General features: G+C 31.7%; 1 protein-coding gene across 1 annotated transcript in view; it reads right to left on the bottom strand.

Moving 5' to 3' along the window:
• Positions 1–23,360, bottom strand: part of CDH9 (cadherin 9) — a 123,159-nt gene that overhangs the window by 22,302 nt on the left and 77,497 nt on the right. The window contains exons 3-7 of the mRNA XM_004276370.3: positions 15,058–15,352; positions 10,033–10,152; positions 9,017–9,184; positions 6,686–6,873; positions 5,504–5,757 (exon numbers count right to left, since the gene is read on the bottom strand). Of these exons, the coding sequence (XP_004276418.1) occupies positions 5,504–5,757; positions 6,686–6,873; positions 9,017–9,184; positions 10,033–10,152; positions 15,058–15,352 (1,025 nt within the window). The remainder of the gene's footprint in view (positions 1–5,503; positions 5,758–6,685; positions 6,874–9,016; positions 9,185–10,032; positions 10,153–15,057; positions 15,353–23,360) is intronic.

The raw sequence follows: 23,360 nt of genomic DNA, 5'->3' as shown, positions 1-23,360 counted from the left end.
ATCAATGTGATATACCACATTAACAAATTGAAGAATAAAAATCATATGATCTTTCAATAGATGCAGAAAAAGCTTTTGACAAAATTCAACATTCATTTATATAAGAAAAAAACTCTCCACAAAGTGGGTGTAGATGGACTATACCTCAACATAAAGTAGGCCATATATTACAAGCCCACAGCTAAAATCATACTCAGTGTTGAAAAGCTGAAAGAGTTTCTCTAAAATCAGTAACAAGACCTGGATACACACTTTCACCACTTTTATTCAACATAGTTTTGGAAGTCCTAGCCACAGCAGTCAGACAAGAAAAAGAAATAAAAGTCATCCAGATTAGAAAGGAAGAATAAAAACTGTCACTGTTTGCAGATGACATGATACTACACTTAGAAAATCCTAAAGATGCCACCAAAAAAATACTAGAACTCATCAATAATTTGGTAAAGTTGGAAGATACAAAATTATTGATAATATACAGAAATCTGTTGTATTTCTAGACACTAAAAATGAACTATCAGAAAGAGAAATTAAGAAGACAATACCATTTACAATCACATCAAAAAGAATAAAATACGTAGGAATAAATCTAAAGAGGTTAAGGACCTGTACTTACTAAACTATGCAACACTGATGAAAGAAATTGAAGAATACACAAACAGATTGAAAGATATACCATGTTCATGGATTATAAGAATCAGTTCTGTGTATAATGTATATAAAATATCCATATTCCCTAAGGCAACCTACAGAATCAATACAATCTCTATCAAAATACCAAAGTGATTTCTCACAGAGCTAGAAGAAATATTCTAAAATTTGTATGAAACATGAAAGACCCTGAATAGCCAAAACAATCTTGAGAAAGAAGAACAAAGCTGGAGGTATCATGAGCTCTGATTTCAAACTATACTACAAAGCTACAGCAATCAAAACAGTATGGTACTCGTACAAAAACAGGCACATAAATCATTGAAACAGAATAGAGAGCCCAGAAGTGAACCTGCACTTACATGGGCAATCTACCACAAAGGAGGCAAAAATATACAATGGAGAAAAGATAGTCTCTTCAATGAGTGGTTGTGGGAAAACTGGATGGATACATTTAGAAGAATCAAACTGGACTACTTTTACACACCATGCATAAAAATAAATTCAAAATGGATTAAAGACTTAAATGTAAGAACTGCAACCATAAAAGTTCTAAAAGAAAACATGGGCAATAAGCTCTTTGACATTGGTCTTAGTAATATTTTTTGGATGTATCTACTCAAGCAAGGGAAACAAAAGCAAAAATAAATAAATGGGACTTAATCAAACTAAAAAGTTTTTGACCAGTGAAAGAAACAATCAACAAAATGAAATGGCTGCCTACTGAATGGAAGAAGATATCTGCAAATGATAGATCCAGTAAGTGGTTAATAGCCAAAATAGATCCAATAAGTGGTTAATAGCCAAAATATACAAAAACCAAACAACCTGTTTAAAAGATGGGCAGAGGTTCTGAATAGACGTGTTTTCAAAGACATGTAGATGGTGAACAGGCACATGAAAAGATGCTCAACATCACTCATCATCAGGGAAATGCAAATCAAAACCACAGTGAGATATCACCTCACAACTGTCATAATGCTATTATCAAAAAACAACAAACAACAAAGGTTGACAGGATGTGTACAAAAGGGAACTCTCATGCACTGTTGGTGGGAATATAAATTGGTGCAGCCAATGTGGGAAACAGTGTGGAGATTCATCAAAACTATTAAAACCAAACTACCATATGATCCAGCAGTTCCACCTGGATATTTATCCAAAGAAAAAGAAAACACTCATTAGAAAAGATATATGCACCCCTACGTTTATTGCAGCATTGTTTACAATATCCAAGATATGGAAGCAACCTAAGTTCCCAGTGGTAAATGAATGGATAAAGAAGATGTGGTATATATGCATATATACACAGTGGAATATTACTTAGCCATCAAAAGAATGAAATTATGCCATTTGTGACAGCATGGATGGATCTAGAGTAAATAAAATAAGTCAGACAGAGAAAGACACATACTGTATGATTTTGCTTGTATGTGAAATGTAAAAAGCAAAACAAATGATCAAACATAACAAAACAGAAACAGTTATAGATACAGAGAACAGATAATTTCCAGAGAGGAAGGTATAGGGGAGGAAAGAAGTAGGTGAGGGAGATTAAGAGGTACAAACTTCTACTTAGCAAATAAATGAGCCATAGGTATGAAATGTATAGTGTGGGGAATATAGTTAATAACTATGTAATACCTTTGTAAGGTGGCAGATGGTAGCTAGACTTATCGTGGTGATCATTTTGAAATGTATAGACATTTTGAATTACTATGTTGCTCAACAGGAAAAAACATAGTGTTGTAAGAAAATTATACTTCAAAAACAAACTCATAAAGATCATATTTGTGGTTACCAGAGGTGGGGCTAGGTGGAGGGAGAATTGGATGAAGGCAGCCAAAAGGTACAAATTTTCAGTTATATGTAAGTACTAGTGATATTGATATAATACACAACATGAGAAATATAATTAACACTGCTGTATGTTATATATAGGTGTTGTTAAAGAGTAAATCCTAAGTGTTCTCTTCAGAAGGAAAAAAAATTCTGTTTCTTTAACTTTGTATCTATATGAGATGATAGATGCTCACTAAACTTATTGCGTTAATCATTTCATGATGTATGCACATCAAATCGTTATGCTGTACACCTTAAACTTTTACAGTGCTATATGTCAATTATATGTCAATAAAGCTGGAAGGAAAAAAAAGAAATTGCCTATTGTGGGAAATGGAAAAAATGATGAAAAACTAGACCAAATTCTCAGGGACAAAAGCCATATTTTGCTTTTTGTATAATTTTGTCCTTGAGGCTTTCCTTTGTACCACTGAGGTCGGTCAAAGCAGTTTATGAATGTGAAACAATATTAATTATCTCTAATTAATAATTTGGTCAGTAAGAAAGCAAAATATATCTGCTAAAGATATATTGGCTGTGCATTCAGATCATCAGTAGTTTAAACCTCAGTCTGCTAATTATTTGTTCAGTGTCCTTAGTAAAGTTCCTTAAACTCTTTGCATCTCAATTTATGGTTTTTAAAATGTAGGTGTACTTGTCAATTCCAAACTGCCAATCTGTCCCTCCTCCTCCCCCTTCCCCCCTGTTTAACCATAAGTTCGTTCTCTAAGTCTGTGAGCCTGACTACTGTATTTAAAATTAGATAATCAATAAGGACCTACTGTACAGCACAGGAAACTTGGCTGAGTGTTCTGTAATAACCAAAATGGGAAAAGAATTTGAAAAAATAATAGATACATAAATATGTCTAACTGAATCACTTTGCTGTGCAACTGAAACTAACACATTGTTAATCAACTTTGCTCCAATATAAAATAAAACTTTTAAAAAATGTAGGTGATAACAGTTATACTCACCTTATAATGTTGTGATGAGGTTTAAATGATCTAATAAATGTAAAGCTCTTTGGATAGTCTCCAGCTCATAGCAAGGGCTCAATAAATGATAACAATTATTTTATAGAGGAAAGGATAGGCAAAATATTTGTCTCATGTCATGAATCTGGTGCCACAATTGAAGTAGAAAAGACATTGACTACTATTTTTTGAAAATTGCAAAATCTATCAAGAACAGATACTTACTGAGCATTTATAGCTATTGGTATGGACATTCCTTATCCATTTTTAATATAAGTGGTGATTTATTTGTACTGCAATATTGCAAAGAACACACACAAAAAATGCACATATAAGAGTTGCCAAAACCAATCAGCCACACTCAATTTCAGTAAAAAATAAATAAACATTTTGGATATAAAAGTGCTGGAACATATGTGTAGACCACTGGAAAACTAGATTACTTATTCATTTCATTTTAGGAGTTTTGTTTTATATAATATGAAAATTTTAAATTAATCCATTTCATGTATGCTGATACAAAAGTGTCAGTAAAATAATCTTTTATGCATTGGTATCATTATGTCATGTTTTTAAATTAATAACAATACACAAAATATATAATTTAAACCTGAACATTTATTTAAAAGAGAAAGTTAAGTCAATTCTATTCTAATTAACCTAAAACTAACCAAATATTTCAAGCTAAACTCTGAGTACTAACTACAGATTAAAATTTCACAAACTTTCTTTATTTTAAAAATATATTAATTGACCAACAAATTAAATATAAATTAGGGCATATTTAGTTCAACAAACGTTGCTTTGTAAATTAACATGAATAGTTATTACATCTTAAACTAAATTTAATACTTATAAACTCAGTATTGTGCTCACTGATTTTCTATGTGATGGTATGACATGAATTCCAGGAAATCTGGGCATTCCCAATAAATATTTAACCATTTATTTTCCTTAATTAAAAATTAAATTTGATCAAAAAATTTATTGAAATATAGTTTATTTACTACAATATTGTGTTAGTTTTAGGTATACAGCAAAATGATTCAGTTATACATACATATAAATATATATATATATATTTTTACATTCCCTTCCATTACAGGTTATTACAAGATATTTAGTACAGTTCCATATGCTATACAGTCGGTCCTTGTTGGATAAAAAATTAAATTTTAAACAAAGCATAATTTTAGGTATTTTACTAGCTACACATTAACAGACAATATATTATTTGTCTGTCTCTTTTGTCTTCATCAACATACCTACCCATCTTCATCCACCCATCCTATTCATCCATTTATGTCACAACTATATTTATATTCTCCTTAAGCATAGTTTCTGGCATATTTGAAAACTTTTAAATGGTTAATACAATATTCAAATTTTGGGAAAGTATTACACTATTCTGCAGTATACTATACCAATTTTTAATAGTTTTACTGTTCTCAAATATCACTCATTTTACCAATTCTCTGTTTTATTAATGGAATATAATTGATATTTTGCTTCTCAAGAATTTTGATGTAAAATGTGCCTAGGGACTATTTTCAAAAGACGTTTTTCATCAGTTTTCAAGGTATCTCTTAAGCTTTTCTAGAAGAACTTCTTTTCAAATGTATTTGTTTAGATATCTTATTATTTGAACTATGATTTATCAAAGAAGGGCAATGAGACAAGAATTACATCAATAACTAAGGGATTAGAATCATGGACACTGGAGCCAGACAGCCTGAACCTCAAACCCAGCTTTGCCAGTGACTAATTATTTGGCAAGTTATTTAAATGTTCAGTACCTTAGTCTTATCATTTACAAAAGATATAATAACAGGAGCTACCTTGTAATATGTGATAAGAGTCAAATGAAATAATATATCCAGAGCACTTAGAAGACTGCCCAGCTAAAAGTCTGTGCTATGGAAGTGTTTGGTTGTATTACTGTACTTGATCATACATGGTACATTTTTTTTTCACACAGCTTATAAATAGTGAGGTTATCATTTTTCTGCAAACTTAAGTTTTCTCAAAATACTTACTTTATTAAATTGTTCATGGCATCTGGGTCATATGCTGTAACCTGTCCAATGATGCTGCCTTCCTTTACATCTTCATCTACTTCTATCAAGTAAAAAACTTTACTGAACACAGGAGGCTCATCCGTATCTTCCACAGATATTTTGACCACAGCTGTGTCTTTGAAAGGTCCCAGGTACAGGAATCGTGGATCAGGGTGAGTGTTACTTGCATCCACTTTTAAAGTATACAGCATTTTGTTTTCATAATCTAAATTCTGAAGTTAAATAAAATAAGAAAAATTAGTGTAATATAGCAGACATAAAAATGGAAGACAATTTCAAAATTTAATAACCACCTCTCTTAATAGTCCCAGTAATTCTGGTTAAATAACTTTCCCAATTATTGCTTCATGGGTATAACAAATAAATTAGGAAATTTTTTTTGCCTTACACATTTATAAGGAGTAATTCAATATAATAGTATACACATTAAGATTGATTCACACTTAGTAATGCATTTTACATTTTGGTAGTCATAGGTAAATGAAGTATTATCTAGTAAATACATAGGCTATTTATTACTATATTATTATTATTAAAGTTATAAAAATTTTAAATCAGCAGAAACATAAAATTGAGATTTAACAAACCATTCACATAAGTTGCTTCCTTAAGTCCTACAGTTCTAAAACTGTTTTAAAAAGAAAAAAAAATTATTAATCTGACCACTGTGGAAAAAAAGATGTGAATGAAAGCAGGGAAATTAGGGTGATATAAAGTAATCAGTATTTAGCTTGATTATTCTGTGTAACACTTTATAATGTTCTCCTCCACTGCTTTAAAAATCAAGCATCTTCAGGCTTCATCTATTTTAATAAACCATCACACTTAACAATTTAAATATTTTAAACAGTGAATGAAATAATACCATGGAGAAATATAAAACAAAGACTTTTGAGAGTATCTAAAACTTGTTTGACTGTTGTCTACTATAAGCACAAGCTGTTGAGGTTTTATATCAGTTTTTAAGTGTCAATGATAAAGATGCTTAACTTATTTGAAGTGAAATCGCAACTATTCCCACTTATATGAAGGATAGAAGCATGTAAAGGATGGGAAAAATAAATTCTAGGCTTTTCTTCCTTGAAAACAAAAATAAACTATAAAGCACTCAATGAGGAAATGAAGACAGCAAGAAGAAACCTGTTTGACAGTTATAATCCCTTCCTGTGTATCCTTGTCAGTGATGACATCAAACACGTCTGCTCCGTCTCCTTCAGCAATGCTGTATTCCATCTCAGCATTTTCCCCCACATCAGGGTCATTGGCTTTTATCCTTCCAAGATGAGTTCCAAGAGGTACAGACTCAGGAGAATAAAATTGATACGTACCTGAAAATTAAATCAAAGCTGTTTCATCTTTAGATAACAAAAATCTTTCATTTCCTCTGCCTTTTTTACTTAAATAAATTAATTTCAAATTAGAGTTTTTCATCATATTGAATTGTAAGCCATCAAAAATTATAGATTTATTAAGTTAGAAAAACAATTTATAAAGGCAGAGTACTCTCATTTTGTAAATGAGAAATATATGTTCCAGAAAGATTAAGTGAATGTCTCAAGGTTATTTAGATAATAGATGGTAGTCCTGATATTAGAATCCAGAACTTTTGACTTAAGAGGGCAAGGACAACAATTATTTACTGCTTATCTGAAGCATTCAACATTGTCATTACACATCTTTACTTATACTAAATGATTTAGAACATGCATTATTCTTATATTCTAACTCAGGGATAGAAAAAAAGAAATCCACACACAGCAAGTTCTTTCTTTCTTTCTTTTTTTGCTTGTTAATGTCTTTAAGTGGGATATGAATGTTTCTGTCTCCTGCAGTTTCAGCCATTACATTGTCCTGTTCATGAAAACATTTTAGTTTGTGAGGATTTATTTAAGAGATAATAGGAAAATATCACAAAAAATGTTAATGAAAGTTAGAAATGTTTTTAAACATTTTAATGTATGTTGAAATCTATATAAGGCCAAAGGCCCTCTATGTTAGTTTATTTAATTCTAACATTAGTCCTTATAGAATGAAGGCAGGTGTATTATCCTCAGATAAGGCTCAAGGAAATCATCCTTTAAAGCTGGGAAAAGCAGAAGGCAAAACTAAGTCTCCCTGACTTCAAAGTCTGTTCTCTTTCCAATTTGCTTGGTGGTTAGGAAGAGGGACTTCTAAATCTAACTGCCCTGGATTTGAATTTTCATCACTAGGCAAGTTAGTTAAATTCTCTAACCCTTAATTTACACATCTATAAAATAGAGATGATGATAGCTATTAACTCATAGGTTTGTTATGAAGATTCCATGAAATGACGTCTTTAACATGCTTAGCCCAGTTCTTAGTTCAAGAACATTTTTACTATTACTATTAGAGTTCCAAACCTTCTGCTGAGATTATAATAGATCATAAAATTATAGAGTGGCAAGTCATTTGAGAATTCATCACATCATACTTTTTCAGTTTATGTTTAAGGAACCTGAATGCAAAGTTTAGATTTATGTTAATTAGTCTTATTATTTATATTCTCAGCAAAGTTTATTTTTTAATATTTGTCATTTGTACATGTCCACCATCTAGAGCTGTATCATCAAGTATTTCAAATTTGATTAGCTTGAAAAAAATGCTTTACTGTATTGGAATCAATGTTATAAATTGAAATTTCAGGGCCCTTAACAGAACATTTCAAGATAGGACTTCTTATAATTTTATTTGCTGCAACATAGAAATATTTTCAGCAGAGAATTAGTCTGTTTTTGTAGGACCTCATGGCTTGCAAAGAATCCATGGTTTAACATAGAAATCGTGACAACTGAAAGGCTATTAACTGATTTAATCATCACAGGTAGGTAGGTAACAGATACCAGAAAACTCTAACATATCTCAGATGCCATCACAACCAAGTTATTTCATGAGATTATGGGCCAATAAGAAAGAAAAATGTGGCTAATTAAACTAACTTGCATTGATTTTAATATAGTATCTGATTTCAGAGATGTTAAAACATCAACAAACCTGTGTTTTAGAATTGATTAAATAAGGGATTATAATTCTTACATACAAACAAGAGAACTGAGGCAAGACAAGTGATAGACATGGGATTTGCAGCCTGGTGGTCAGACTTGAGAGTCCACACTCATAACCAGGAAATAGATGAGAAAAAGAACTAGATGATCATAGGAAATGTTGGGAAAGGTAGTCCGGAAAATTTTATAACTCTTCAAAAGGTAGAAGAAGATAATTAAAGTTGCCAAAAAGAACCTCATTTCCTTGTTTTCTCCATTACCTACTCAATGATGAAATGATCCTAGTCACTGTTAATAAATTTGTGGGAAATTGTGATATTCTGTGGGAGGAGGGGTTGTGGATTCATCTTTATCCATAAACTAGTAGTGAAACTACTAGTAAAAGTATTAAACTGTTCATAGTGTGTTTGAGAAACTTTCCACATGGTATCACTGAAACCTCTCTTACTCTGGGGAAATCGAGGAGGATTGTTGTTGACGTCTGTCAGAGTGATGTTCACTGTGGTGGTTCCAGAAAGGCCTCCCATCTGGCCACCCATGTCTTTGGCTTGTATAACCACTTGGTACTGCTCTCTATTTTCTCTGCTCATGTCTGGTAATGCAGTTTTTATTATGCCTTTTGGAAAAAATAGACAAATATTTTGCAGTTCAATCATTGTGTTTTAAAATTAAGCCATGCAAGATCCATTTTACAGACATTAATCAGAACAAACAGATGATAAGATGTCAGTGTACCTAGATAAGTCTTTCAATCCATACGTAACCAATTTAACATAATTCACGGAACAGAAAAAAATTCTTCCATGGGCTGTTGTTCAGGAAAAAATTTTTGCTAGATCAATTTAATTATCCTTTTGACTAGAAAAACTAACTTTAGTCAGAAGTCTTTAGATGAATAAGCTTAATTTTGATGATTGTCACATTGTTTTTGGTTTTGAGTATTTCCTAAGACATGTAATGTGTTGAATCCCTGTGAAATTTTGTATTTAATATAATAAATTTAAACTCAATAAATACTAGTCTAGGGCTTCCCTGGTGGCGCAGTGGTTGAGAGTCCGCCTGCCGATGCAGGGGACACGGGTTCGTGCCCCGGTCCAGGAAGATCCCACATGCCGCGGAGCGGCTGAGCCAGTGAGCCGTGGCCGCTGAGCCTGTGCGTCCGGAGCCTGTGCTCCGCAACGGGAGAGGCCACGACAGTGAGAGGCCCATGTACGGTAAAAAACAAACAAACAAACAAAAAACCAAAAAACTCTAGGTGATTTAAATAAATACTAGTCTAAAGGGCTAAGGATTCAAATCTTTTTAAATAATAGGAATTCTGCTTCTGTATCCATGGAATAACTATCAATATAAGGAATAAATAAAAACATGATACTTAATAGCTTTTTAAATATAGAAAATCTATAAATGTGCATCCAGATGTATTGCATAATGAGAAAGAGACCAAGTATTAGATGTTGTTACCTGATTCTGGGTCCACTGAAAAATATGGCTGTCCTTGCAATATGCTGTAGACCACTTTGGCACTATTTCCATAGTTGGCGTCATCTGCATCTGTTGCAGTAACTTGTATAACAGATGTACCTACATGAATCCCCACCCAAACACAGACACTTAAGTACTTAGAAATTTGAAGCTATCTTTATGAAACTATATTACTGGGAATGTGGTGTGTTAAACCATGGTACATGTTTCAAGAAATTTGTTTAAATTATGCTGCTAAAAATCACTTATCTTTCATTTTTTTTAATTTAAATATTCCTTAATAATATTGTTACTATTATTGAGCTATCTAAAAAAGTCAAAAGCAAAATTTATCATAAAGATGAATATGCACTAATTGGTTGAAAATACTGTGACAGAAAACAATTTTTCACTGAATACAGTGCACATACAATTTTCAATTAATACATTTATTGCTAACTGGAAATGTGAATTCAAAGATAAATCCAACATTGAAAGCACTCCTGCTGCTTTTTATTCTGATAAATTAACTAAATAATGTAAATTGAAAATAAAGAGGCCCTGTTTTTATCAAGACACAAAAGGTAAAATTGCCAAAATTTTTGGTATGCAAGATATATATGATTATTGTATCTGTGCCTCTCATTGTAATGTAGTTAACATAGTCATATATAATTATACCTATTGATATGCTGTGTATTATTTGCTACACATATGTAGATCAGCAGATAGACCCCTCCAGAGTTAAGAAAGTGTATAATTGTCTCACATGCAATACGTAATTTACCAATACTCTCAGTTTAATTTTATTTTATAAAAATTAAATTATTTTCTCTTAACTTTGTCACATATAATTATGTTTTAAAAGATAAAAGAGCTTTAAAGGAGCTAGTTTTAGGAGCTAAAAGTAATGTAATATATTGATGGACCTTTCTTATATTTTCTAGAACTCTATAAAGATTCAAGGCATGATTCTAAAACTACCATTAACTAAAGCCTACCATGTATTCCTTGAGCAAAATGAGTTTGTAGGACATTTTCTAGTATATTACACACAATTTTTCAAAATGTTGACTCTGATACTTACATAGATTTAAAAATTCTTTAGAAAAAGTGAGTTTCACGTTGGCTCTGTAACCTACTTTAATATCCAGCATACATTACACACGCATAGCTTGTCTAATTGAGTTGTAGTGAATGTTTCTCAAAATTTGCATATATTTGCTTATGCAGATTCTAGAAATTAATATATTGAACATTAAGATTAAACTAAAAGCTTTATTTTCCATCAGTATATTTGAATATATGAATTTAGGAAGTATTTTTATGTTTTCTCAAAATTAATTAGTGTAAGATGAGAACTTGAGCTCTTCCTCTTGAAGCCTCTGTTTCCTCAGCTGCAATGGAGTTGATATGTCCTGTGATAGGACACAGTACAATTTACTCAGTCAGTCCCAGGTGTACTGTTTTATCATTTAAAAAACATCCACTCGTGTCCCAGTTAGACCAAAGCAGAAATCATAAAGAGATTTCCATCCCACAATAATGTTCAAATGTTCAACTAGAGTGGTTTTCAGATTTATATTTATTTTTATATAACCTTATGTGAACATAGATTAATAATTGCTTTCATACTTGAAGGTTATTTGAAATATGAATTATTAAGCATAACCAAGATGCTAAATGCAAGTAGTTAATTCATTGATTTCATGACATTTCTTTTGCTACCAGACTCATTTTTCTTTGGCTGTGGCTATCATTTCATAATGGGCACAGGTAAAAACACACCTTTATCCTTTTTTGACACTTTTAATAATATGTTTGTTGTTAAATTTGTTTTGATCATTTGCTCTTTATCATGGGTATATGATCTTCAAACCTACCTGAAAATACTTGGCCTAAAAATAATAAATTAAAGAATGGAAATCAATCCTATAATGTGGCTAAAATGCTACAAATACCCATATAAAATACTGTTCCCCCTCTCAGAATCATGGTAATAATTAGAATGTTGTTAAACACTAATAAACACTGGTAGCATATCACTGATACGTTATTTATAATAGCAAAATGAGAAAAAGAAAAATATGTAGTGTGTTGAACACTAGGGAATGGCTAGATTTTTCCTTAAATATAAGGACATTTTACAGTTCATACTATTTAGTAATAAAATTAGATAGAAAATGGTTTATATGTTTTGTACTAATTTTATAAATATTTGCTTATAAAGACAGAATAAAAGGAAATACACCACTTTGATTTTTATATCCCTCTAAATTTTCTGAGCTATATATGCTTCATTTATTCTCAAATAATTTAAAAGAAGTATTTACTTTTTTTTTTTTTTTTTTTGCGGTACTTGGGCCTCTCACCGTTGTGGCCTGTCCCGTGGCGGAGCACAGGCCCGTGAGCGCAGGCTCAGCGGCCATGGCTCATGGGCCTAGCTGCTCCGCAGCATGTGGGATCTTCCCGGACTGGGGCACGAACCTATGTCCCCTGCATCGGCAGGCGGACTCTCAACCACTGCGCCACCAGCGAAACCCAGTATTTACTTTTTTATTAAACAAATATTAAGTAAAATATAGTGAAGCCTGAATGACAAATTTATGTCATTTGTTATATGTAGGTTTTGTGTGATGTAAACTCTCCAAAGGAAAGGGCTATGTCTGCTTTTGTTCAACATTTTATCTCTAAAGACTAGTAGAGTTTCTAGTTCAAAGTCATAACAAGATCTAACATTTACAAATTGCTTAACGTAGACTAGGCAGAGTTCTCAGCAGTTGATTTGTATTATTATTTTATCCTCATGATAAACATGGGATGCAGGCCTTGGAGCATATAGAGGTTGCTCATGATTACACAGCTAGTAGGTGATAGGATGGGATTCGATCTAGCCAGTATGAAGAAGCTTCATTCTAAATACTGTATTAAATGGCCTGTCTAGACATATGATTAGACACATATTTGAATCTACAGGCAGTGTACCTCTAAGAAAGGGCCTAGTTTAGGACATGAAGCATTCAATGGTGAGTTACTTGTGTGATCTGTGAAAAACTACAGATAGATTCCTTGTTGGGCAGACAGTGTGGGAGGGGAACTGGATCAGTTTTTGAGAGACCTACCCAGTCAATGAGAAACCTCCAAAATTGCACAATAGGAATTTGCCTTGAGGGAGATGAATGCATGCAAATATAGAAAAATAATAGATAATCTTTAATCAAAGTATAATGACCACAAAAAATGGAAAACATAAAATGTAGGAATCTGCTAACAAATACCTAATTCAAAGTGTATGTCATTTTCTTTCACTATATATCCTCATGTATTATCCAGATTAAGTGTTCTGATCAGAATATGCTAATGTGTTTCAGATTTAAAGAGTTCACTGGAGTCATTTGATTTTAACTACCAATAAAAGGGATGGGGAGGAATATGTCTGAACCAAAATGAAATATGGCGTATTTGATAGAAAGAAGCAGAGGCAGAGGGAAAAAGCAAGGAGAGGATTTGGTGAGACAGAAAAAGAAAAGACAAATATATTAAGACAAAAATAATCACGTAGTGGGGGGACAGTATAAAGGAGAACATTGGACTACAATGTTGGAAAGAAGGATAAAATGGGAATAAAGAATTTTTATATTTTATTCCATTAGACTTCATTTACCCTCAAAGTTAATAATAGTAGTTTTTCAAGTGTTTGATTTAAATTAAAATCACTAATATAATGAAAATAAGGTTAGAATTCAATAATTGTACATTACTTCATTTAGAGAGGAGGCAGTCTTTATTATGTGATTATGCACAGGCTTTAGCTGTTAATATATGGGTTACACATAGCCTGACAAAGTTCCTAAGTATCACCCTTTACATTTCTCTGTAAATGGTTATGTGTATAGGTAAAAGCAGAGAAAATCACATCTATAAAACTATAATACGTTTATTTTCCTTTAAATCAGGTAGGAGAGTTACAAAAGAACAATACGTTTCAGGATATAAATACATATACTTTTTATTTAGACATATATTTTATGTGTATACATATTTAATATCAATCACTCAGTAAAGATGGATATGTTTGTTTTTCTTCTTTAAGAAATTATTTGACTTACCCATGTATTAATTACAATAATGTCAAAGTTATATACTTATAACTGATTTTGAAATAATATTCAACTAAATGTCAATTTTTCAAAATCAGTTACATGTTTGGGATATTATAGTAAGTTTACATCACTTATTTTTTTAGAAATATGATTTAAGAGTCAGCTCTTATCTCATTAACAAATCTAAACCTTTCATATAATTATAGCTAAATGTAGTTACATATACAGATAAAAACATTGCATAATAACAAATGGCATTTAAAATTATGGGCAGGCTTAAAAAATGAAATGATTATTTTCAGTTTTCAGGATAAACCATTGCTGGATGGAACATATCTAAAATAATATTAAAAAGACTTGGGATATTGTTGTTATGCTACCAGGTTATTTGATCTTAATTCAGTTCCTTAATCTTTCTGAATCCAGGGTTCCTAATTAACAGAATGGGGATTTAAAGTTCTATTTCTCATGCCTACCACATCAAGTTGTTTCAATGATCAAATGAGATGATCAAAAGAAATTTATCAAATACAAGCATTAATTGTTTTTATGCAAAATAATGCAAACAAAACTGTCTAAAACTGCTGACACTATTTGATATTCCTTTCATTTCAGGCCAAAATACATTAAACTTGACTGCCATTTGAATAGCATTTGAGTAAAGGTAAAGACGTTTGTTGAAATGCAATGGAACAGTTGTTCTCAGTAATCATTTTAGATGTCAGCTACAAAATAGCAGGAAACATTAAGAAACATACAACCGAAAATAATTAGAAGTGAGATAGCTAACACTAAATAGTAGTTTCAGTTATAGTTCTTATCTTGAAAGAGATCACATCTAACTGTATGTCCATAATAACTACCTTAGCAAAAAATAAAATAAAATAAAAAACTTAGTTTACATGGATTAACATATACCTACCGACTCCAGACATTTCAGGAACACTGGCAGTGTATAAGTCTTTTGTGAATTTTGGTTCATTGTCATTGATATCGTGGATTTTAATTATAAATTCAGATTCAGGCTCCACCTGCCGCCCAGTCTTTCTGTCTATAGCCTTGGCACGAAGAACGTACAGGGACTTTTCTTCTCTGTCTAATTTCTTTGCCGCATGAATATCTCCTGTGTTTTCATCTATTACGAACAGACTGCCAGCCCCATCTCCTGTTAATATGTATTTTAAATTTCCATCTCCTTTATCTTGGTCAGTGTGAAGCTTCAGAGAGGTAGAAAAGAAGAGTTCTATAAATATATGAATTGTTATTACAGAAAAAATAATTTTGGCAAATATTAATTTATCTCTACATGACATCACTGAAACAATGATTGCAATGGTTATCTTAATTTTCACTGTGGAGAGATTAAACATTTTAGTTTGATCATTCTCAAAATTTTTAAACACTTATTTATATGAGACTACATTTGAAATAAAATAAAAAGTATATATATATATATTTTTCAAAACACAGTATTTCCAAGACATTTTTGAATAGAATGCTACCAAGATTTAAATGTCTAGTACATTAACAAAAAAAATCCATTGGTCTAATAAATCTTAAGTGTAAAATATTAATATACTCGATTACGTCAAAAATCACTAAACTCAAAGAGGTGATGTGAGAAATTTCTGACCTTACTATGATGATAAGTTTAGGATATATACCATAATATTAAATGATTTTACCTCCCTTCAGTATAATATCACTTGCAGATGCACAGGCTCTGTCATCAGAGACCAACCAGAGACAGAATATTAATCTCATAGATTATTCTCTACATGACTTTGGGAGAGTACTCTTTCAACCAGGATGTTCTCACTTTTGGAGGTTGATGTATTTTATAGACATTTGAAATTTCAAGTGATATAAAACACACAGGGCTTTTCCATTGGTCATATAAATAATTTGATGAAAATATTAGGATTTTTTTCATAAATTATCTTCCTTCTATTCATTCCCATCTTAAAAGTAAACTTCTTAGTATAGAAGATTTTTCACTGAGTATTTAAAACAGACAAACGGATTGTGTATTTACAGAAATTTTGAGTTGGAAAAAATCCTAATGTTTTTGCAAACCTAACACTGTTCTGAAACTTGAATCTTTACTAGCCTATGCCTGCTCTGTTTTCTTCCATCATATACTTCACAATTCCCAATACATTCTTACTCCATCTATTTCTTTAGTGTCCCATTCCATCTTTGAACAATTTGACTATTTGAATCAATTTTTTATGGTAGCCAAAATTACAGACTTGAGATTCATACTTTACTCCTCCTTTACCCAATGTTAAAATAACCATATGCAGCCTTTTCTTCTCTGAAATATCTCCCCCACCCATCCATCTGTCTCCATCTCTATGGCTACCACCCAGGTTTTGTTCATCATATCTTATCTGTACCACTGCAACAATCTTCTAATTGATGCCTACCTCCCTCTTGTTCTACTCCAAACAATTTTCCATACTAAAGAAGCTGATTTTTCTATATCACAAATCAAGTCATATTACTTCTTAGCTTAAAAATCTTCAACCAGGTACAGTGCATAAGAACCATGAATCTAAAGTCTTATAAACCAGGCTTGGTCTCATGCAAATTTCTGTTATATTGGGCAAATTGTGTGTGTGTGTGTGTGTGTGTGTGTGTGTGTGTGTGTGTTAATCTAAGCCACTTCTATTAAAAGGGGATAATATTCTTTTTTAAAAGAATCGTTACTTTTATTGTTATTCTATTTCCTTGGACTCTATAGCCTTATTTATGCATTATCCATAATCTTGTTCTCATCTCCAGATGTGTTTTCTGTCACCTTTATCCACTTTGCTATACACTCTGTACATACCAATTGTTTTGTTTTGCTTGTTTTGTTTTTTTCATTTCTCAGAAGGCCTGTTCTAGCTTTCATACCTGATGTTTGCAGATGTTTCTCTCACCCTTTAACATCCTTTCTCTTCTCTGTATTTTCCCCAACTAAATATTTATCATATCTCATTAAAAAATTTTTTTCTTAAGGATGCTTTCCCTAACCCTCTCGACTAGAATAAATATTCCTGCTCTGTAATTATAAAACACATTTCACTTTCCTATCATGATACCCCATTTGGTAAAATTGTTTGTTGTGCCCACTAAACTGTAAAATCCAAAAGAGAAAGATTGATATATATATAAAAAATTTCTATGGCCTCAACAGATATTTCTTAAAAACCAAATATTTTCTTTTTTTAACAATATGTTTTTACATGTATAAAGCAGGTTTGTCAGTGATTATTAGAAAAATCAGATTATAAATAACATAAAACTTGCCTTTTTTTTACTAAAATTACATCTTAGAAATCTCTGTATGTAAATAAAATTATTTTAATGATTGCATTTTTCAAATAGTTTTTTCAAGCTACTTTATAATAAATATTTTTGTACATTTATCTTTGTATTGCTAGTACTTTTATTCTAAGAGGAGAAAAAGAAGATACTTTTAATGGAAGGAAATAATTAGGAAAATATGAAAAAGATAGATGTATAGATAGATAATTTATATGTAATAGAAGCTTTATTTAATTTGGCAAAAAATGTTGAGACAACCAAAATGTTCACCTTATTAATGTTAGAATGTGTACAATGCTATTATAGTCATTAAAATTATGGTCTACATATATACTGTTGGATGTAAATCATTTAAATGAGATATTATGTTAAAATACAATGTCTAGAGTATAATTTCAACTTTTTATACCTTTATTTTTCATAAAAATACTCTTAACGTATACATAATATTGCAAGCAGTTGTATAGTTTTAAAATGTTTCCCTTTGTTTTTAAGTTGTACATGTTTTATACATTTTTATGAATAAATTTGTATTAATTTCTCCATAAAATAAAGGAAAACTAAATAAAACTAGTCTGGAGAGATATAGGAAATAAACTACATGATGTCTCCCACAACGTGTAGTCTAGTGTTCTCACATTTATACACAGAAAAAGAAACATGAGAGATTAGTCAGTTATCAATATTGTCAAATATATTGTCAGACTGAAACAAAGATAATCCAGGGATAATGCTGCAATTTACTGAAAATTGTGGAATATTAAGTGCGGTGGGGCAAAGATTGTGTATTGTCAGGAGTCCCTATCCCATGCTTATATTATGGAAATTATTAATAAGTAGCCAAAATAAAAGGCAGGAACACATTTATACTGTTACAGAATTTCTGTGGAAATTTGCATATGTATACACAAATGAAAATTAGTTTAAAATTTTCTATATCCCTCCCCACTATCTTTCCATATATTTAACATAACACTATAATAAATATTGTTATATCTTTATTTTCTGCATTTAATAAAGATTTAACATTCTATTGTGATGATTAAAATGTGCAGGAAGCTGAATCTGTGTCTATCACACTAAATTATATATGATTCTACATGTTGGATTCAAACACCTGTGGAAACAATTTACTTCTCAGAGATTTTCTACTCATTCAAAATATGTTGAAGTCTACAAAAGTATTTAGTCAAACATAATAATAATCCTAGTAATTATACTTTCCTCTGAATGGTTTTATATTCAATATTTAAAATTTCAAGGAAAATTCAGTATTATAATATGGTGCTTGGACTGAGGATTATGTCCAAAGGGAAATTAAAATATTTATGGAATTACAAGACTTTCAGAATAAGTATGTTGTCTGAATATATTAAATTTTAGTTACTAAATCTTTGCAACAAACAGTAATATTATTTTAGTCATTCATATATTGAAATCATTGTAATTTAGATTTATTATTCTATTTCTACCTGTTTTAAACCCTGTCCCAATATTTCATATATATTCCTTATTCTGTTAATTTAAAATGCCATTTTAAAAGTACTATTTTACACAAAGTCAAACACATTTTAAAGCATTGTCTTTAATTCACAATTTCATTTTAAGAACAAAAGCTCCCAATAGTTATTTCCTGGTACAATATAACAAAAATGAAAACTACTAGCTTAAAATACTGAATTTCTCTATTATGTACATTATTAATTTTGAATTATACATTTAGAATTGATAGTAAAACCTATTATACAATAACTTAAATATAAACAAAATTCTTAAAAAATAAACCCAAAATTCAACATTTTGTAGTATCATAAGAAAATAGAAATCTTGAAAATATTGTTTATCTATTATAGAACAAAGCCCACATAAAATCCCTTAAGAAATAAGAGTACCAAAAAGTAATTATTTTCTTCAGACATCAATAAACCAAATAGTCTTCATTTCCTGGTCATAACTTAGTTGCCTCTTCTGAACTTGAATAAATACACTGAAAGCAAAATAAATCATGGATAAATATTTTAAATGCTAACTATTATTTTCCAACATTACATTTTTAGTTTTGCTCTGCTACAATTTTTTTGTTTTTAGAAATTTTGAAAAAGTAAATATGTACATGCAAAATAGGCTAAGAATTTAAACTGTGATGGTTAATTTTATATGTCAATTTAACTGGGCCACAGAATGTCCAAATATTTGGTTAAATGTTATTCTGAATGTGTCTATGGGGATACTTCTGGAAGAGATGCACAACTCAATCTGTAGACTGTGTAAAGTAGATTGTCCTTTCCTAAAGTGGGTGGGCCTCATCTAATCCTTTAAAGGCCAGAATACAAAAAGACTGAAAATGGGAGAATTCACTCTTTCTGCCTGCTGTCTGTGATTCAGACTGGAAGTTACACCACTGAATCTCCGGTTCTCAAGCATTTGGACTTGGACTTGAATTATTCCATCAGCATTCTGGGTGTCCAGCTTGCCAACTGCAGATCTTAGGACTTTCCAGGCTCCATAATCATGGGAGCCAATTCTTTACATATATATGTTTATATAATAATATAATATAAATGTGTATTGGTATATAATAATGTAATGGATATGTATTTATATATTTTTTCCAGAGAAACAGAATTAATTTTGTGTGTATTTATAATATATATACATAATGTATATATAAATATAAATATATATATATATATATTACAATTTATAAAAATAAAATCTGTATTAGTCTGGGTTTTCCAGAGAAAGAAAACCAATAGTCTTTAGGGAGATTGGAATGTTAGAGTAGCTTTGTCGTTTAAGATCTAGTCACCCACACTGAGAGGGTCCAGAAGACATCTTTCATCACTATGGTGAGAAACAAATAGTGAGAGAGCCCAGGCATCCTTGAAGAGCTTTGTGATCACTCTTTTCTGTAGGCCAGATCTTATAGTGGGAACTGCTATCAATGAATTGGGAAACCTATATGCAATGGGAGTAATTGGATCCCAGAGTGACGGAGGCTAAGTTCAGCACTCACCTGCCAAAAGATAGGTGGCAGGATTATCATAATGGACAGCAGAGTCAAAGCAGCAGTCAGAATAGTCTGACTCGCACAGACGTATGGCATTGGCTAATTGATTACAGTGTTCCTAGAAGTAGATAGGAAGGCTACTAAATCCGTACTTAACCCGTAAAAGCAGAAAAGTTCAAGGTCAAGAGAGCAAAACACCAACATAAATCATAAAAAGAGTCAATCAGTTCCCAGGCCTGAGCCAGTTTACAGACTCAGAATCTCTTGAATAAAGAGGATGCCAAGTCTTCTTTAAGTACCCACCAAAAATTTGTACTCTTAGTCTTTTTCCCAGCCTTCCCTAAAAAACCTATGCCTTTTACCAGGATAACTGTGCAGTGAGGAAAATAAAATAATTGGACATTTTGGTATTACTGGACACTGACTCTGAACTAATATTGATTCCAGGAGATCTAAAATATCAGTGTGATCTGCCTACCCAAGTAGAGGCATATGAAAGTCAGGTGACGGATGGAGTTTTACCTGAGGTTCATCTCATACTGGGCTCAGAGGGTCCCTAAACCCATCCTGTGGTAAATAATAAATTGTCACTTCTGGCCCATCCTACAACCAAAAAAGAGGCACAATGGCTAGTGGGCCTCTTTGGACTTTGGAGGCAGCATATTCCTCATTTGGGTGTTTCATCCCTATCCATTTACCAAGTCACCTGAAAAGCTTCTGGCTTTAAGTTGGACTCAGAACTTGAGAAGTCTCTGCAACAAGTCTGGACTGGTATGCGAGCTACTCTATCACTTTGACCGTATAATCCAACAGATCCAGAGGTGCTTAAAGTGTCAGTGGCAGATAGAGATGCTGGTTGAAGCCTGTGACAGGCCCCTATAGGTGAATTGCAGTGCAGACTCTCCTAATTTTGGAGCAAAGCCCTGATACCCTCTGTGGATAACTAATCTCCTTTTGAGAAAAACCTCTTGGCCTACAAACTGATTGCTTAACCGTGGGTACCAAGTTACCATGCAATCTGAGATGCTCATCATGAACTGCATGTTATCTGACCTATCAAGCCATAAAGTTGAGTGTGCACAACAGCATTCCATCATCAAATGGAACTGGTACATATGTGATCAGGCCTGGACATGCCCTGAAAACGCAAGTTACAGGAAGTAGTGGCCCAAATGCCCATGGTCCCCAGTCCTGCTACACTGCCCTCTCTCCCCAGTCTGCACCTGTAGCCTCATGAGGGGTTTCTTCTTCAGGTGATGGAAGAAGAAAAGTCTTGGGTCTGGTTTAAAAAGAGTTCTGCATGATTTTCAGGCATCACTCAAAACTGGACTACAATACTACAGTCCCTTTCTGGGACATCCTTGAAGGACAGTGCTGAAGAGAAATCCTCTCAGTGGACAGAACTTTAAGCAGTGCATGTATATATACGTGTGTGTGTACATAAATATGTTAACATATATATAACCTATTCAACATGTTATATGTGTTCTGTTTCTCTGAAGAACTCAGAGTAAAGTTTGCAAAATCAAAGTAAATTCATCTCTAATCAATCTTCCTTTAAAAATTAGAAATAAGGGTCTTTTGCTTGCTTATTTTAAGTTTTGTTTAAAGTGTTTTTAATTGCAAAAGTATGCCATATTGCCCAACTCTTATTATGAACAATCAATACACATCCTTAAAATTATATTTGGAATTTTCTAACATCTTGCTCAATTTTTAATGAAGAAAGCCATAGAGCTGTTGCTGACAGTTGCTAAAAATAACCATTAATAACAATTACAATATATTTCTGATGTTTTAGTAATGTTAAAATGCATTTCCAATATATTTGGAAATATATTCTGTGTCAGTCTTAACAGTATATTTTTTGTGTTTGTTTCAGATAAAACAATTTATTATCTTTAAGTTTACTTATATTAGGTATGGGCTTCATGACTGTTACATTAATATCGAGTTTTATGATAAATAAAACCTAAATAGAAGGCCACTGATATGCAATATATTTACACCATAAACATTTCCAGTTTGGGCTAACCTGGGTTAACTGGGCTTACCCTCTCATAGTAAGCAACTACAAATCTGGACAAAATATATGAAGCCAATATTTTCGAGAACTGAACAGCAGAGGGCAAGCAACAAGATGAACTATAAATTCACTCTAGCCTAGCATCCTGCCTGCGAAGAGTTTTACTGCAGGGAAGTGGAGCCTATACAGAGATTAGTGATTCTGCTGGGCATATATCCAATTTCAGTGAATTTCAATCAAAATAATTAGAAAAAATGTAAATCTGGGCACATCATTGTCAAATCGATGAAAACTATGATTTAGAGAAAATATTCATATTTCTTAATTTTTTGTGATTTCCTCTTTGATTATCTAGAAGTGTACTATTAATTTTCCAAAATTTTAATGTTTTCTAGTTATTTTTTGATCAGTTTTAAATCTGATTCTATTGTGAACAAAGAGATCTTTAAAGCATCCAAGGAATAAACATATATTCAGGGAAAAAATATAACAATAAAGACAGCTGAATTCACATTAGAAGTAATAAAACCCAGAATTGTTCAGTAAAATAACCTTCAAAAATGAAGAAATAATAACATTTTGAGAAAAAGAATGGCGAGAGAATACACTGTAATAGGACTTTCATTTCAAAAAATACTAAATGAATATCTTTAGGCTGCATAGAAATATTCCTAGATTGAATCCTTGACATAAAGAAAGAAATGAGGAGCCATGGAAAGGGCAAAACAGTTGCTAAATATGAGACGTTAAAAATATTTCTTAAAGACAATTGACTGTTTAAATCTAGGATAATATCAATATATTATGAGGTTTATACAACACAGTAAAAGTAAATTATATAGCAATTATCGCCAGGTGTGTAAAAGGTAAATGG

The sequence above is a fragment of the Orcinus orca genome, chromosome 3 (genome assembly GCF_937001465.1).
Source record: "Orcinus orca chromosome 3, mOrcOrc1.1, whole genome shotgun sequence".
In the NCBI taxonomy this organism is placed as follows: Eukaryota; Metazoa; Chordata; class Mammalia; order Artiodactyla; family Delphinidae; genus Orcinus; species Orcinus orca.
This window is presented reverse-complemented; position numbering and strand designations above follow the sequence as displayed.